At 42.1% G+C, this 18,677-nt stretch overlaps 1 protein-coding gene across 1 annotated transcript in view; it reads left to right on the top strand.

Annotated features, from left to right (window-relative positions):
* The first annotated feature begins 1,895 nt into the window (after nucleotides 1-1,895).
* Nucleotides 1,896-18,677, top strand: part of BUB1 (BUB1 mitotic checkpoint serine/threonine kinase) — a 49,917-nt gene continuing 33,135 nt past the window's right edge. Inside the window, exons 1-9 of the mRNA XM_023734373.1 lie at nucleotides 1,896-2,005; nucleotides 10,766-10,825; nucleotides 10,903-11,041; nucleotides 11,748-11,944; nucleotides 13,737-13,780; nucleotides 14,417-14,517; nucleotides 16,265-16,317; nucleotides 16,411-16,595; nucleotides 18,253-18,404. Of these exons, the coding sequence (XP_023590141.1) occupies nucleotides 1,980-2,005; nucleotides 10,766-10,825; nucleotides 10,903-11,041; nucleotides 11,748-11,944; nucleotides 13,737-13,780; nucleotides 14,417-14,517; nucleotides 16,265-16,317; nucleotides 16,411-16,595; nucleotides 18,253-18,404 (957 nt within the window). The 5' untranslated portion in view covers nucleotides 1,896-1,979. The remainder of the gene's footprint in view (nucleotides 2,006-10,765; nucleotides 10,826-10,902; nucleotides 11,042-11,747; nucleotides 11,945-13,736; nucleotides 13,781-14,416; nucleotides 14,518-16,264; nucleotides 16,318-16,410; nucleotides 16,596-18,252; nucleotides 18,405-18,677) is intronic.

Raw genomic sequence — 18,677 nt, 5'->3', positions numbered from 1 at the left:
TTGTGGACTTTGAGACCATCAGGATTTCCAGAAGTTGCTAAAAATAAATAAATACATAAACGTATTTCACTTAAGAGGCCTACAGGAGCCAGAACAGTATCCACACAACCTGTTCCTAAAAGGAAGTAATCACATGAAGAGCTCTTTATATTTTACTTGCGTTGTCAAGTGGCCCTTGAAACAACCCTGAGAGGTGGCGTGGGAAGTTATTAAAGACCAAGGGGCAGAAAGACAAAAGAGAGGACTAAGTGGTAACTCTTTTCCAACTGACTGCTAAGCATTAGCATATTACACATTCCTTTTTAGACATCCGGACACCTCTACAAATCTTTATTTTTGATTTTGTGATTCCCAAGAACTTGGTTTCCAGAGCTCCTAGTCCCAGAAAAGATGTCAAAAGCAGCTTTCCTGCTGGCAATCCACTCAAATTCTTCTGTTCTACCAGCTGAATGTAGAACAGCCCTACTCCCCTGGGCCCTCATCAGCTTCAGGGCACCCACACAGCCTCTCAGATGTTACATCAAGAATGGAGGCCCTTCACATAGTTAACAAACGATGTGTAGTTAACCGATGGAATGTAGTTAACAGAGTGTAGTTTAACTAATGGTGTGTAGTTAACTGACAGTGTGTAGTTTAACGAATGGTGTGTAGTTAACCGACAGTGTATAGTTAACTAATGTGTGTAGTTTTAACTGACGGGGTGTAGTTAACCGACGGGGTGTAGTTAACCGACGGTGTAGTTAACTAATGTGTGTAGTTTTAACTGACGGTGTGTAGTTAACCGATGGGGTGTAGTTTGACGGTGTGTAGTTAACCGATGGGGTGTAGTTTAACAGTGTGTAGTTAACTGACGGTGTGTAGTTAACCGACGGGGTGTAGTTTAACTAACAGTGTGTAGTTAACTAACGGTGTGTAGTTAACCGATGGGGTGTAGTTTAACAGTGTGTAGTTAACTGACGGTGTGTAGTTAACCGATGGGGTGTAGTTTGACGGTGTGTAGTTAACCGACAGTGTAGAGTTAACTAATGTGTGTAGTTTTAACAGACGGAGTGTAGTTAACCGACGATGTGTAGTTTAACTAACAGTGTGTAGTTAACTAACGGTGTGTAGTTAACCGACGGTGCGCAGCTAACGTGACCAGCTTTTCAGCACCTCCCTAGGCGCCCTCACTCTGTGGTCACTAAGCCGAAACCACTCAGGTTTCTCCACGGGTCGTTCGATCAGGTTATTACACACGCTCCGCCCTAAGGGCAACCCCCGACTCGGCCACAGCATCTTAGGGTCTGGGACTAGGTTCCCCTGGTCTCAGCGTCGGGGTTCCTTTATCACAGCGGGGACGCGGGACACACAGGAAGTGGGGAGGGGACTGACCCCTTGCCCGGGCCCGTTTCTCCACGCCTGCCTGTTTATATCCTAAGCCGTAGACCCGCAGTTTCCCCCGGGCTCTGCGGACCTAAAACACGAGGGTCTCCGCCCTACAAACGGGATTCTTTCTCTTCTTTCCCTGAACATTGGTTCTAGTTCACATATTTAAGAAACGGACGAAGAGGCGCGATCTTCAGGAGCCAGTTGCAGACGCACTACTTCTCCGACTCGGGTACATCGAGCTGGTCACGTAAGCCAGAGGAATACCGAAAGGCTGACGTGAGCCAGAAGCTTAACAACGCCCCGCGCCCGAGCCCACGGAGCACCACCAACCTGCCGCAGCCGGAAGCCCACTCCTCTCAGCGCCCGCCCGGAGCTTCCGGTTCCGGGGAGGGCTACGGAAGTGGGGGAGCCTGCAGCGCGCGGAGGGAGGCGGGACTTGGTCTCCCGGCAACGGCCCGGGCAATTGGCCAGCCTCTGTACAGCCGAGCCAATGGCCAGGCACCCCGCAAACGCTCAGCGCCCGGACTGCGGCTGCGCGGGAGGTTTGAATTAGCGGCGGGTGGTGGCGCGCGTCCCTGAGGGGCTGCAGCTGGCCCGCGTACCCCCTCGCCATGGATAACGCGGAAAATGTCTTCCAGTAAGTGTCTGTGGGACGGGTGGGGGCGAGGCGGAGGGCGCGGCCCGGGCTGCGGGCCGCCGAGGGGCTGGGGGGGCCTGGCGTCTGCGGGTCCTCGCGCGGTCCGTCCGGCCTCGGTGGCCTCGAGTCCATCCCACCCGGGCTGCGGCCGCTCCGGGCGTGGGAAGGGCCGGGGCCGCAGGCGGTGCCACCCGGCGCGCCCGCGCCGGAACGCGACCCCGTGACCGTTGGGTGGGCGTTTGTGGGGCCGCGGAGCTCCTGTTTGTTCTCTGTAGGGAACCCCGTCTGGGCAGATCGCTGATGCGGAAGAAGGGCTGACCTAACGAGTCAGTTGATTAAAAATCCTACTACAGAATTACCAAGAACGGAAAATTGCCCTCTTACCCACAACCCCACGGTCCAGTCTTAAAGTTTGAATAAGAGCACCTTTGAGAAAAAAAGCTTCGCTTACTGTTGACTCATTTATTCCAACCCGCCAACATGTCTTTGTTGTTTGTCTTCGGTGATTTATGCAGATGATGTTTCAAAAAGAATTTTAAACAGTTAAATGTATGTCACAGAAGGTAAAACTGCTTAGTTTTATCGTGGTTCACTGGTTGAATTCTCCCCATAGCAACCGCTCTTCTGTCAGTGGAGGCTTGTGGGTTGCTATCATGCTGAACAGGTTTCAGCGGAGCTTCAGCCTTAGACTAGGAAGAAAGTCCTGGTGATCTACTGACAAAAATCAGTCAGTGAACACCCAATGTATCACAATGGCCTTACCCTCGACCAATCATGGGGATGGCCCAGGACCGGGCAGGGCTTCTTTCTGTTGTGCGTGGGGTCGCCACGAGTCCAGGTGACTTCGTGACAGTAAGAGAAACAAGGTAAAATCTTACTTTCTTTGGGATCTGAAGATCGAGATGTTTAAGTGCAGGTAAAAAAAAATCTATTTGCTTTGAGACTTTTTAAACTTTGATTTAGACAGTAAACTATTCTCTTTTTAGAAGCTTTTTTTCTATATTTATAGGTAAATCAGGTATTTCTGACCTTATTTTAACTTTCTAAAGACGAATTTGCTCTAAAGAATTGAGTATTTTAGTATTAAATTACCGTGTATTTAGGCCAATATACTAGGGAAATTTTGTTGATGTTGAACATGAAACGTTTGCCGTAGGCAGGTCTGTTACACGTGTTTCTGGGGGAAAGTTCTATGAGGCATGAGAGGAGATTAAGAAGTTAGAAATAATTATTTTTTTAGCTTTTGAAAGTAAGTAATACATTTATATGGTTTAAAAGAAAAAGATTTAGAAAGATATTCACTCAGCTTTCCTATACTAGTCTACTCCCCCACCCTCATGTGAAACCATTTTTTTAAGTCTCTTTATTCTTTGATTTTGTGAATATAAATATTTATAATATTTTAACATATCTGTACATGTATGTGGAAACTCTGGTGGCATAGTAGTTAAGAGTTCCGCTGCTAACCAAAAGGTCGGAAGTTCAAATCGACGAGGTGCTCCTTGGAAACTCTATGGGGCAGTTCTACTCTGTCCTATAGAGTTGCTGTGTGTGAGTCAGAATCGACTCGACCGCAGTGGTTTTCTTTTTTTTTTTTTTGTTTATACATGTATGTGTGTGTATAATTCCTGCTTTTATCACATAAAATGTAACAACATATATATTGCTTTTCTTGTTTAACAATATCCTTGACCCTCTCTATCAGTACAGAAAGTTCTTCCTCTTTCGTTTTTATAGCTTCATAATATTTCATGTGCTATAATTGATCTAAGCAGTCTCTGATTGATGGACACTTGTGTTGTTGACAGTCGTTTGCTATTATAAATAATGCCACAGTGGAAAATCTTGTACATATGGCATTTTGCACATGTACCAGTGTACTCAAGATTCTCAGAAGTGGGTTTGCTGGACTGAAAGGAAATCCACCTGTAATTGTGGATTCCCTTGGCAGGGACTGAGCACACTCCCACCTGCAAGCAAGGTTTGAGAGCACCCGTCCTATCGTTTCACCTACACACAGTTGTCACATTTTAAAACTTTATTTTTGCCAATCTGATGGGTGACAAATTGTATCTCAGGCAGATTTCTCTTATGAGAGAGGTCGAAGATCTTTTCACATTAGAGAGCCATGTATATTTTTCTGCGAAATGTCTTTCATGCTTTTTGCCCCTTTTTAAATTGATTGGGTTGGTCCTTTTCTTCTTAACTTCTGGAAGCTCTGTTTTTTTTCCCAAGTTCATTAGTGCTTTTGACTTTGCTTAGTGGTTTTTTTGTTGTTGTTGAGAATATACACAGCAAAACATACAGCAATTCAGTTGTTTCTGCACATACAATTCATTGACACTGATTACATTCTTCGAGCTGTGCAACCATTCTTACTCTCCTTGTCTGAGTTGTTCCTCCCCCATTAACATAAACTCACTGCCCCCTAAGATTCCTATCTAATCTTTCCAGTTGCTGTTGTCAATTTGATCCCATATAGATAGTTCTTAAAAGAGCATAATGCTCAAGGCAGACATTTTTTACTAGTTGAGCTAAACTATTGATCGGTTTTAAAAAGACTTCAGGGGATGTTTTTGGTTTAAGGTTTATCTCAGGGCGATAGTTTCTGGGGTTCATCCAGCCCCCTTAGCTCCAGAAAGTTCTGGAGTCTATGAGAATTTGAAATTCTGTTCTACATTTTTCCCCTTTTTGATCAGGATTCTTCTATAGACTGATCAAAATGGTCAGTCATGGTAGCAGGGCACCACCCAGTTCTTCTGGTCTCATGGCAAAGGAGGCAGTTGTTCACGGAGGAAATTAGCCACCCATTCCGTTTCCTGACTTTCCTTCTTCTGTTGTTCCAGGCTAATAGAGACCAATTGTTGTACCTTGGACGGCCACTTGCAAGCTTTTAAGACCCCAGGTGCTAGGCAGTGAACTAGGAGGTAGAACAGAAGCACTAAACACATTATTAGGCCACTTAACTGGGATGTCCCATGAAACCATGCCCCAAAACCTCCGAACGAAGGAACCAAATCCCATGAGGTTTTTGGTTGTACATAAGAAGCCTCAGCAGCTACTCTTTTTCTTTTTTTGTCATTATTTTGAATGTATCTGTCTTAGTTATCTAGTACTGCTGTTACAGAAATACCACAAATGGATGGCTTTAACAAACAAATTCATTTTCTCACAGTTTAGCAGGCTAGAAGTCCAGATTCCGAGCGCTGGCTCTAGCGGAAGGCTTTCTCTCTCTCTTGGCTCTGAAGGAAGGTACTTGTCTCTTCAGCTTCTGTTTCCTGGTTCCATGGAGATCTCCATGTGTCTTGGCATCTGTCTTACCCATCTCTCCTCTGCTTGCTTGTTTAATCTTTTTTGTATCTCAAGAGATTAACTCAGGATACACCCTACACTAATCCTGCCTCGTTAATGTAACAAAGACAACCCATTCCCAAATGGGATTATAACCACAGGCATAGAGGTTAGGGTTTACAACACGTATTTTGGGGGGGACATAATTCAATCCATAACAATATCTATTACACAACTTTTGCTGTATCAGCTTTTTACAGGTGTACTCCTTATTGACAGCAATTACAATAAATGGCTGTGCAACCCTACCCTTCATCAATGCAATTTGTCCATCACCGTTAACTGCCCCCTCCCCCCATCTTTGGTAACCACTAATAAACTTTGGTCTCTATACATTTGCCTTTTCTTGTCTTTTTATATAAGTGAAGTCATACAATACTTGTCCATCAGTGACTAACTTATTTTACTCAGCATGTCTTCAAGCTCCCTCCATATTGTAGCATGTGTCAAGACTTCATTTGTCTGCTGGCTGAGTAGAACTCCCCTGTATGTATGTACCACGTTTTGTGTATCCATTCATCTGTTGCTGGATAGTTAGGTTGTTTCCGTCTTTTCACTATTGTGAATAGTACTGCAGTGAACATTGATATGCATGTCTCTGAGTCTCTGCTTTCAAGTCTGTGGTATACACCTAGGAGTGGAATTGCTGGGTCATATGGTAGTTCCACTTTTAGGTCTTTGAGGAACCGCCGCACTGTTTTCCACAACGGCTGTACCATTTTGCATTCCCACCAGCAATGGGTGAGGGTTCCAGTTTCCCGACATCCTTACCAACATTTGTTATTTTCTGTGTTTTGTTTTTTTTTTTCATCTTAGCCATCTTAGTGGGAATGTAATGGTATCTTGCTGTGGTTTTGATTTGCATCTCTGATGCCTAATGACGCTGAGCGTCTTTTCTTATGTTTGGTGGCCATTTGAATGTCCTCTTTAATGAAATGTCTGTCCGAGTCCTTTTCCCATTTTATGGTTGGGTTATTTGTCTTTTTGTTGTTAAGTTGTTGAAGTTTTATGTATATTTTGGTTATTAGATTCTTATTGGATATATGGTTTCCAAAGATACTCTCCCAGTCGGTAGCTTGTCTTTTCACTTTTTTGGTAAAGTCTTTTGATGAACAAAAGTTTTTTTTGATTTTTATGAGGTCTTGTTTATTTATTTTGTCTTTTGCTGTTGGTGCTTTTATTATATATTTTATTATATTAGATAATCCATTGTTGAAAGCTAAGCCTTACAGTGTTGCCCCTGCTTGTTCTTCTAAGAATTTTATGGTTTTAGTTTGCACATTTGGGTCCTTAATCCATCTTGAGTTGTTTTTGTGTATGGTGAGAGGCGTGGATCCTGTTTCATTTTTCTGCATGTGGAAATCCAATTTTCCTAGTACCATTTATTGAAGAGACTCTTCTTCCCCACAGAATGGACTTAGTACCCTTGTCAAAAATCCGTTGATCATAGATGTGTGGGTTTATTTCTGGACTTTCAATTCTATTCCATTCATCTCTGTGTCTATTGTTATACCAGTACCAGGCTGTTTTGATTACTGTAGCTGTATAATATGTTTTAAGATGAGGAAGTGTGAGTTAGTGAGTTTTTGTTTGTTTGTTTGTTTTTATTGACATGTAGAAGCTTTTTATTTATATGCAATTGACTTTATCAAGCTTTTCTTTTGTGGCTTCTGGATTTTGAATCTTAAGAAACATTGATTTCATTTTTACACAGAGATGATAGCTAGAAGCAAGTATTGTTCTTAAATCCCTTTTTCAAAAAATCATATAATTTCTCAGATGGAAAACCTGGGAATCTTCTTTAACTTGATTCTCTGTCTGCAAGGAGGACACTACAAACTGCACTGTAAGAGGGGCAAGGTGGGCAAACCCCACCTTTATCACTAACTGAGTGGGAGGATCAGCATGAATCCAGTTTCCACCTGGAAGTGGATCCAGTTTCCACCTGGAAATGGATCCAGGTTCACCTTCCCACATTTCCATTCTTCGTTGCCAACCACTACCCTGGCAAAAACTCTCAGATCCTAACCACTGAGAATTAGATCAGACCTCATCTCTGGCTGTCCTGAGCCAGGTAAACATCCCTGGCCACCTGAGGCCGGGTCATCAGGTAGCAGCCATGAGCTCAGGAGTCTTTACTGCCAGCTCCTACTGGCTCATTGCCCCTATGGGTTCATTACAAAATTCACGGAGACTATTAACTATACTTTTGTTAAGCATTCTACTGCTAACCGTAGGTCAGTGTTTCGAACCTACCAGCCACCCTGTGGGAGAAAGATGTGGCAGTCTGCTTCCATAAAGATTACAGCCTTGGAAACGCTATGGGGCAGTTCTACTCTGTCCTATAGGGTCGCTAGGAGTAGACATGGAGTCGATGGCAATGGGTTTATTAACTATACTTACAGTCACCCATTTATTATAACCAGAAAGGATACAAGCAAAGAGACACATCAGGCTAGGTTTGGGAGTGATCCTGGCACGAGGTTTCCATTGTCCCCAGGAATTTGCCACATCCTCTCTTCTGCAAGAGTGTTCTCACCAATCCTGGAAGCCCCAAAAAGAGAGCTCCAAAGTCCAGAGACCCCTAGTCATTGGGACCTCAATGAATATGCATGACTGGAGGCTTAATGCATAGTTATGCTCATACAGTCAATGACTATGCGTGACTGTATCATGTCCCCTCCCTTTCTAAAGTTAGTTTGCTGGGTATGGGTAGCCCTTACTTGCCTGGGTATTTTAGAAAGATAAACTAAAAACCTAAACAAGACCTGTTGCCGTGGAGTCAATTCCGACTCATAGCAACCCTATAGGACCGAGTAGAACTGCTCCGTAAGGTTTCTAAGGCTGTGTGATCCTTGTGGAAGCCAACTGCCACATCTTTCTCCCGCTGGTGCAGCTGAGTGTTTGACTACTGCACCGCCAGGGTTCTGTTCAGAAAGACAAAGAGCACCTTAATTGCTCAGCCTGTTTTCAGAAACCAGATACAGAAGGCCCACACTCACACAGTGTGCGGTCCCATCAGCAAGTCCCCCCGACTTTCTTCTAAACACACCCAGGGCAGGAGGGAAGGAGGAGTTGTTTAGGAAGCACTGAGTTTCTGTTTATGGTGATAGAAAATTTGGCAAAGGATATTGGTGATAGTTGCACAACGTGATTAATGTAATTAGTGTCACTAAATTGTACAGGTGAAAAATCTCAAATTGAGAAATGTTACATTCATCTTTAGAACAACAACGAAGAAGATATTAAAAAAACAAAAACAAAAACCCAATACCCCAAATTTCACACTTGCACTGTTCCCAACAAGTGGCGGTCCAACCCACCACCAAATTAGGTCTTGTCTAATTCCCCCTTTTCTTCAAGCTGTGCCTGGCCTCTCAGCTTTCTACCTCTGCTCCTCACCCCCCACGCCCTTGTTTAGCACACTTGGTTCTCTTCCTGGAACAAAGTAAAGTCATTTTTACCTTCTTTGTTCATGAAGTTCTCTCTGCCTTCACCATTTCCCCCCATATAGCTGCATGGCTGTCTGGCATTGCTCAAATGTTACACCCTCAGAGGTGGGCCTTCCCTGACCACCCCACCGAAAAATAATAACTCTTGTCACACTCTTGCCCCTTCTTTTTCTTTTCTTCTGTGCACTTCATGTTGCCTAACATTATTGTACATATTTCTTCCTGTTTGTTTGTTTACCTCACTAGCACGTGAGCTTCCGTGGAAAGCTCTGTCTGACTGATTATTTTTTAAGCCGTGGTTGGGTCCGTGGAAGTAGGGAGCAAGTGCAATTCTCTGGGAGCCAGAGTCAGACAGTAGCTGAGTTTTGAGCCCTGCCATCTTGTGTTCTTCCTCAGGGACGCTGCGTTTCATTGAGGCCTGAGAAGCAAACTGTATCTGGAAACCCTGGTTTGGGGTACCCTGGGCTCTCTCACAGCTATTCACAAGCCCTCTTTGAATCTGTGTTCCATCCTTGTCTCAAACAGAGGGGTCTGAGTTAGCGCCATGCCTGGTCAGACCAGGAGGAGGAAGAGCAAACTTTTGACAGCGCCCCCTCATGATGGTGGTAGCACCTTGGGACATCAGTGAGAGGAGACTCTTGGGGACAGAGGTGGGGACCCTCTTCCAGCTGCCTCTCTCATCTAAGTCACTTTTTTTTTTTCTTTTTGCAAATTAAGGTCTTTTATTGGTACTTTGTTTCTTTTTTCTTAGTGCTTTTTTAATTGTGCTTCAGGTGAAGGTTTACAGCTCAAGTTAATTTCTCATACAAAAATTTATACACATATTGTTAATGTGACCCTAGTTGCAATCTCTATAATGTGACAGCACACTCCCCCTTTCCATCCAGGCTTTCCCGTATCCCTCCAACCAGCTCCTGTCCCTTCCTGCCTTCTCATCCTGCCTCCAGACAGGAGCCGCCCATTTGGTCTCATGTATCCGCTTGAACTAAGAAGCACACTCTTCACAAGTATTATTTCATGTTTTATAGTGCAGTCTAACTTTTGTCTGAAGAGTGGGCTTCAGGAATGATTTTAGTTCTGGGTTAATAGAGCATCTGGGGGCCATGGCTTACAGGGTTCCTCCAGTCTCAGTCAGACCATTAAATCTGGTCTTTTTACTGGAATTGAGTTCTGATCCACACTTTCCTCCTGCTCTGTCAGGGACTGTCTGTTGTGTTCCCTGTCAGGGCTGTCACTGGTGGTAGCCAGGCACCCTCTAGTTTTTCTGGTCTCAGACTGATAGTCTCTGGTTTATGTGGCGTTTTTGTTTCTTGGGCTAATATTTTCCTTGTGTCTTTGATGTTCTTCATTCTCCTCTGCTCCAGTTGGGTTGGGACCAATTGATGCATCTTAGACGGCTGCTCACAAGCTTTTAAGACCCTAGATGCCACTCACCAAAGTGGGATGCAGAACTTTTTCTTAATACATTTTGTTATGCCAGTTGACCTAGATGTCCCCAAAACCATGGTCCCCAGACCCCAGCCCCTGCTCCTCTGTCCCTCGAAGTGTTTGGTTGTGTTTAGGAAACTGCTTAGCTTTTGCTTTAGTCCAGTTGTGCTGACTTCCCCTGTAGTGTGTGTTGTCCCTCCCTTGACTTAAGGTAATTCTTGTCTACTATCTAGTTAAAACCATTGCCATCGAGTCAATTCCGAGTGGATTGCTATCTAGTGAAGTCCCCTCTCCCTCACTCCCTATCATGTAAGCCACTTTCTAGGGGTAACTTCCGGGGCTCTGGGTCTTTCTTCTGGAAAAACACGACCACTTCTGAGGCTTTAATTTTTATATAGCATTTCAGTTGATGTTTAAGATTTCCATTTCAAGGTATATAAATGATAAATATTACGTAAAATCAAATATATCTTTTGCTTTTAGAGGCTATATCATTAATATCCCATGTTCTCATTTTTCTGTGTTCCAGGATGTTTGAGGCCCATATGCAGAGTTACAGGGGTGATGACCCACTTGGTGAATGGGAAAGGTTAGCATTTAGTTTACTTTTTTCCTTTAAACAAATAGTTGCTGCTCTGACAATTGACATTATCTATATTTTTCTAGTTATATGCAGTGGGTAGAAGAAAATTTTCCTAAGAATAAAGAATACCTGACAACATTATTAGAACATTTAATGAAGGAGTTTTTAGATAAGAAGAGATACCACAATGACCCAAGATTCATCAGTTACTGTTTAAAATTTGTAAGTATACTTTCAGATGTATAATCAAACTATAATCATGTTATACTTTTGCTTTTCCCCCCTAAATTTTAAGATTATTTTTCTATTAAAAAGAAACAGTTGCTCTTGAGTCGATTCCAATTCATTGCCCCGTTGTGTCAGAGTAGAACTGTGCTCCATGGGAGGGGGGCTGGATAGGCAGACACTCCCAGGTCCTAAGAGGGTTCCTGGGAGAAAATTGAATTCATTGTGAGTAATCAACGAAATATTAACTCAGACACTAAAATCAGTAGTAAATAGAGAATGCTCCCTCAGGGTAGACTTGAAGAGGCTGGGACTCTCATCTGGCAATCGGCTTGGGGTCAGGCGCCCTAGTAATAAAATCATGAATGGAGTAGATAGGATAAACAGGAGTTGTTCACTAAATTACACAGCACTGGGATGGGAGGCACGCTGTAGAACTTGAGCAAGCTCACATCAAGACAAATAAAAGCAATGCTTGAGATAATGGGTCCGTCTTGGGAAGAAGGGTGGGTAGTTGTGAGGGTGTTGAATGTCAAAGGCAGGAATGAGCCTCACCTTTAAGGCTGCCATCAAACAACATAGGTGCCTCCTCCACCATCCCTGAGGCCTCCATGAAAACTGGACGCCGGGGGCCGACTCCATGCTGGGCCAGACCTAGAAGAGGCTTTCTTTGTTCTTATGTTGTTTGTTTGGGCTCCTGTAGGCCGAGTACAACAGTGACCTCCATCAGTTCTATGAGTTTCTGTACAACCATGGGATTGGGACCCTGTCGTCTCCTCTGTATGTCGCCTGGGCTGGGCACCTGGAAGGCCAGGGAGAGCTGCAGCATGCCAGTGCTGTTCTTCGGAGGGGGATTCAGAACCAGGCTGAACCTAGAGAGCTGCTGCAGCAACAGTACAGGTAGTTTCCAAAGAAATCTCTGGGTGCCAGTTCCTGCTTTACGGTGTGATGCTTACTCTGAGCATCTCTTTTACAGGGCAGTTCTTCTCCTTGTGGAAAATGTAGACAATATAGAGTGGTGTAAAGAACTAAAAAGCACCTAGAAATGCTATGTTAGCGTTTTTGTGCATTTCCTTCCAGTCTCTTTTCCCATGCCCGTAATGTGTGTCTCTGTGTTTGCGTATTTTCGCAGAGTAAATTGTGCCATATGGCTGGTTCTGCATACTGAGCTTTATAATTCCCTTAAGAGAGAAGAGCTTTATACTACTTATAAAGTGGCTGTGAAATCTGTCAGAGTTAGGTCATAGTTTAACTATTCGTGAACATTTAAGCTGTTTCCAACATTTTGATTTTTATAAAGAATGATATAATGAATAACCTTGACTATTTGTTGCTTTTTGTGTAATTAAATACACTTCATTTTGGAAATTTTGAAAGTACAGAAAACCAAAGAAGGAGAAGAAACCTTTTGGCATTTTAATCGGCGTTTTTTCTCTGCTTGTTGCAGGATTGCAGGCACGCTTTACATACACATGCAGCTTTGTATCAAGGCCTTTTTTTCTTGATCATAAAAGTATTTTCTAATATAATTCCTATTTTTATCTAATGCCTACTGATGGATTCTCAGAATTGAAACTATTAAGTCAAGTGGCGTATGAAGAGTTTTAAGGCTTTTGGTGCATTTTGCCAAACTGCCTGCTCAGAAGTTTATACCAGTGCTCGCTGCTCCCCGCTCGCTGGCGGTGTCGGGCCTGCTTGTCTCAGTGCGCTCCTCCCCGGCGTTTAATATCCTCTCACGTTGTCAGCTTTGCTACAGTGCTCATGCTTTTTAAAACTGTATTACGAGAAATTTTAGATATCAAGTAAGAAGGAAAAGTTACTATAATGAACCTCCGTTTACCTATCTTCTGCTTTTAATAGTTATTAACACTTTGCTTTGATCATATTTTTTCTGTGCTGAAGAGTTTTAAAGCAAATCCAAGACAGTAAAATGTTTCACCCCAAACATGTCCATAAACATCTCTAGAGGGTTATTTCTTAGAGAACCTTGATGTGGTTGTCACACCTAACAAAATTAACAATTTTCAGTCACTATTGAAATTACCCCATCATGTGAAAAAAAAATTTTTTTTAAACCATTTGTTTGAAGAACCAAGGTCCACAGATTGCATTTGGTTGTACATCTCTTAGTCTCTTTATACTTTTGCCATGTCACCCAAAAATGTCAGGCTTGCAAATTACACTTCACTTTTCAGGTATAGTTAATGTGTAAAGGTGCCTTGAAATGCCGACTCTGAGAACCTCTCACGGGACATGAACAGCAGTACATCTGCTTGTTGAAGGCGCAGTCTGAGTTTTGTACGTTCATTTCTTTCTACCAAATATTATATTCTTCATGACTCAGATGTATAAAATGCCTAAAAGTAAGAACTCAAACACCTTGTGTTGTAACGTTTACAGACTTGATCCCCAGAGAAGGAGGGTACGTTTGTTACATGAGGTTAAGAAATACTAACATAAACTAGGCAAAATGAGGAATTTTTCTTCTAATATAAATGCACTAGGTATGAAGATATTCAATGACTTTTTTGTAATGTTGAAGCAACTCTGTACTTCACCTTTACATTCTCTCTTGCCCTCAGTCTTCACAAGCTTATAATAAGCGCTCTATTTAGTTTTCACTTTAATACAGAGATGTTTTAAACCGTACGCTTACACAGTCTACATTGATGCCTTTACTGCTGTCATTTAGGTTATTTCAGAAACGCGTCACTGAAACTCATTTGCCAGCTCAAGGTAAAATAATGCTTTCCAAAATGTCTGAGTTGTTGATAATTTAGTTTCTGATTTGCACTGCTTTCTAAAATTTCTTTTAAAAAAAAGAAAATCCATGCAGTATCTATTACATACCAAACTGTATTATTTCAGGTAACAGGGAAGGTACCCTGATGATAATAATGCTCACTAAATCGCCCTGGAGAGCAGGGGCTGCGTCTCAGCACTTTAGAAAAGCAAACCCACAAGAAAACCTTGATGATTTGACTATATTTTTAGGATTAAAAAAAAAAATCAGATTTGAGGATAATACTTACTTTGGAATCCTTGTATTTTGAGTTGAATCAAATATATTTACTGCAAATTTTTAAGAAATAAAGATATTTCAAACAATAAGCATTGACTATCCTATCCTGCTGTTTGAAATAACTAGTCAGGTTTTACATTTCTTTCGGGTGTTTGCTTGGACATTTTGAGTTGATCAGAAAATTGTCTATAATACTTGTCTTATCTAAAAAAATTATTTTAGTTTTATTTTCTCAGACAGTTTGAAGAAGTTGATTTATTTCTTATGCTACTTATCGAAAGATTAGGAGAAATATATGATAATTTTATTTGATATGGTTTTAACCTGATTTTATCCTGTTTTCTCCACAGCTAGAACCTCAGAACCGCTGCATAATGCTCAGGTTTTAAATCAAACGATAACATCAAACTCAAATCCAGAGAATAACACAGGCTGTGTTTCTAAGAATCAGGTAAAAATAACGTCTGTAGTTGTGGGGAGACTGGGAATGGTATTGAGGTGCCGTGCGGGCTGGTTTCTACATCCGCTGTGGCATCTCATTTCTTGGACCTGGTCTTCCGTAACTCAAACCTCTATGTCAGCCTGCTCCTGAAGTGACTTTCTATCACTGCTTGCCTCAGATATTACGTTTAAATAACATTGTCTGACCAGAACTTGTCACATTTGACTTAGGGACCTCACTACATAACCTCCTAAATAACCCACTGTCTGACCAGAACTTCTCACATTTGTCTGACTTAGGGACCCCCACTACACAACCTCCTAAATAACCACTGTCTGACCAGAACTTCTTGCATTTATCTGACTTAGGGACCCCACTACACAATCTTCTGAATAACTATTGTCTGACCAGAACTTGTCACATTTGTCTGACTTGGGGACCTCACTACCTAACCTCCTAAATAACCGTTGTCTGACCAGAACTTGTCACATTTGTCTGACTTAGGGGCCTCACTACATAACCTCCTAAATAACCATTGTCTGACCAGAACGTCTCACATTTGTCTGACTTAGGGACCCCACTACACAGCCTCCTGTCTTCACTTCCTCCCTGGCAGCCTCTCCTGCCAGCATCCCCTCCTCCTCTGTTCTGCTGGCCTCCCTCACATAAGCCCAGGAAGTCACACCCACATGTAGGCTTCTGAGCCCTGTGTAAAATACTCAGAGCTTAAACGCTGGTGCCTGTAACCTCAATCAGAATTTTAATACTCCTAGGTAATTCTCAGGAGCCCCAGTGGTGCAGTGGTTAAGTGCTTGGCTGCTCACCGAAAGATCAGCAGTTTGAATCCACCCGGTGCTGCTCGGAAACTGTATGGGGCAGTTCTACTCTGTCCTGTAGGGTCGCTATGAGTGGGAATTGACTCGACGGCAGCAGGCCAGATATTAACCATGATTCTTTTAAAATTTTAAATTATTTTTTGGTGAACATGTATGCAGCAAAATATAAATCAGTTCAACAATTTCTACACGTACAGTTCAGTGACATTGATTACATTCTTCAAGTAGTATAACCATTCATGGGATCCTTTTCCAAATTATTTCACCACCATTGACATAAACTCAGTGCCCATAAGTTTCTCATCTAATCTTTTGAGTTGCTGCTGTCAGTCTGATCCCATGTAGATGATTGTTTAAAAGAGCACAGTGCTTAAGGCAGACATTCTTTACTAATTAAGCTGAACTGTTATTCGGTTTAAAGATGACTTCAGGGGATAGTTTTGGTTTAAGGCAGAAAGATTATATCTCAAGGCAGTAGTTTTGGGGGTCATCCAGCCTTTAATGGCTCCAGAAAGTCTGGTTTCCGTGAGAATTTGAAATTCTGTTCCAAGTTTTCCCCCTTTTGATCAGGATGCTGCTATAGAACCTTTGATCAAAACATTCATTAATGGTAGCTGAGCACCATCCATTTCTTCTGGTCTCATGGCAAGAAGGCAGCTGTTCATGGAGGCAATTAGCTACACATTCTATTTACTCCTATTCCTGACTCCTTCCTCAGCTGCTCCAGGTGAATAGAGACCAACTGTTAAACCTTGGAATATTAATCATAATTTAAAAGAACATGTATAAATCCACCTGATGCTAAGGGACCCCCTCCCTCGAGTGTTTTCATACTCTTGTGAAGTAGTTTGAGTGAAGGGTTGTTCTGCTTTGTTTCTCAGGTAAATGAGCGCTGATGTTTTTTGTTTCTGTCCTTTTAGGGTTCACAGCTTTCTGGAGTGACGTCTTCAACTTGTGATAAAGAGTCAAATATGCAAGTACAATCAGTTCAGTAGTCTATCCCTTAGTTTCCATTCAAGAGCTATTCCAGTGCCTGTTGTAAATAGTGTCTTTTTCCCCATTATAGGGAGCAGAGGGTGATCATGATTTCTAAATCAGAATATTCTGCACATTCATCTTCGGCAGCCAAAACTGACGTTAAGCAGGTTGTTATGTATTGCAAGGAGAAGCTTATTCGTGGAGAATCAGAGTTCTCCTTTGAAGAGCTGAGAGCCCAGAAATATAACCAACGGAGAAAGCATGAACAATGGGGTACTTGCGATCTTATAATTTGAGTTTTCTAATGCTGTTTAAAATAATCCTCATCTCTGAATAGTAATTTTTACTAGCTAGTTCTCTATGCTGAAAGAATCTGCAGAAACCATCTCCAGCTCATCCTACTAGAAGCCTAGGAATCTTTGTTAAATACTAGCCTAGCAGCCGTATTTATGCACAGACTGAATTGATGTCTTGACAGGAGAGCTCATAGCTGAAACAGCACTGAAGCAGGTGTCCACACCAGCATTGCCTTATCTTTTAGTGAAATAGATATTTTAAATTTTTAAAATAGATTTTATCTTTATGGATTTGAAATTCCATATACAATTCTAAACATCTAGGTCTGTTACTTGTACTGTGAAAGGATTAGGGTAGGAACTGCAGTTCAGAAGAAGTTTTCTTAGCTCTCAGGTACTACAAATAAGACATTGAGAAGGAGTCCCTTGATCAGAGTGCCGTGTTATTTATGGCAAGACAGTGGATCAGGTTTTTTCCTCATAGCAAAAACCTTGTTCTTAAGACCAGTGTTTGCACTTGGTTTTGCTGTAACAACGCGTGCCTTAGGGAGAGGAAGGTGAACCTTTATCTCACTCAGGGCTTCCGTATCATCTATCTGAGATGTCATTTGGCTGTAACAACTCTGTAGGCCTTCCTTTTCCGGTCTTTGCTTCTTGTATTCCGTCAACAAATAAGACGAGGTGGTTAACGCTCATGGAGGGCACACTTGCTGGGTGGATACGCGTTTCTCTTTCACACCCATGACCTAAAATCTTTAGCCAGACTGCTGGACTTGTAGGTGATGCGGTTATGCTAACCTAGTTACTGGAAGTGGGGCTAACTGAAGTGTACTCGATGCACTGGCCATAGAGTGTATTTTACTTCTTTTTAGAAAGTACCTAGGGATTTTTATCTTTTAAAAACTGTTCCATTTTTACATAATTTGAACAGCCATGATTATTTCTCAAAAGCTGTTTAGTTTTATGTTGTGCTATTAGCAAGTAATGATTTGTTGATTGACTTGTAAACTTTTATAATTTTTATGCCCTGAACATAAAAGTAACTGTCTTAGTTATCTAATGCTGCTATAGTGGAAATATCACAAGTGGATAGTTTCAACAAACAATTTATTTTCTCACAGTTTAGGAGGCTGAAGTCCAAATTCAGGGTACCAGCGCTAGGGGAAGGCTTTCTCTTTCTGTGGGCTCTGGAGGAAGGTCCTTGTCTCTTCTGAGCTTTTGCTCCTGGGAGATCTGTGGCTTGACATCTCTTCCCCCATCTCTCCTTGCCAGCTTGCTTGTTTAATCTCTTATATCTCAAAAGAGATTGACTCAGGTTACACCCGACACTAATCCTGTCTCATTAACGTAACAAAGACAACCCATTCCCTAATGGTATTATAACCACAGGCATAGAGGTTAGGATTTACAACACATATTTTTGAGGGACACAGTTCAATCCATAACAGTAACCATGCTGAGGGTAAGTTAAAATTATGATTAAACTGAAATACAGGTTTCCATTCTAGCACCTAATAAACATGGAGAAGATTTTTTTTTAAAAGCCACCCAAAAATACCTTTAGTTCACTTTGCATATATGCCTCTGACAACCTGTATTCAAAATTCACATACAAATAATTTTTTATCCTAAAGTTAATGAAGACAGGCATTATATGAAAAGGAAAGAAGCAAATGCTTTTGAAGAACAGCTGTTAAAACAGAAAATGGATGAACTTCATAAGAGATTGCATCAGGTGGTGGAGACGTCCCATGGGAACATGCCTGCTTTTCAGGAAGGGTCTGAGGTATGTGTGTGCTCTTTGCTGACACTTCCCATACCCAGAACACTGATTTCAGCTTTTATTTGCTCCGTTCTGTGCCCTATTTTTAGAATTTTGACATTATAAGAATAATAGAAGTTCCAGTACTTTGCTGAATAGAAGTGGCAATAGTGGGCATCCGTGTTTTGTTCCTGATCTTAGGTGAGCAGCTTTCAGTCTTAATGGTGAGTGTGATGTTAGCTGTGGGTTTTTCACATACAGCCTTTATCGTGTTGTAGAAGTTCTCTTACATTCCTA

The sequence above is a fragment of the Trichechus manatus genome, unplaced genomic scaffold (assembly GCF_000243295.1).
Source record: "Trichechus manatus latirostris isolate Lorelei unplaced genomic scaffold, TriManLat1.0 scaffold00004, whole genome shotgun sequence".
NCBI lineage: Eukaryota > Metazoa > Chordata > Mammalia > Sirenia > Trichechidae > Trichechus > Trichechus manatus.
Note: the sequence above shows the minus strand (reverse complement) of the source record. Positions and strands in the feature narration are given on the sequence as shown.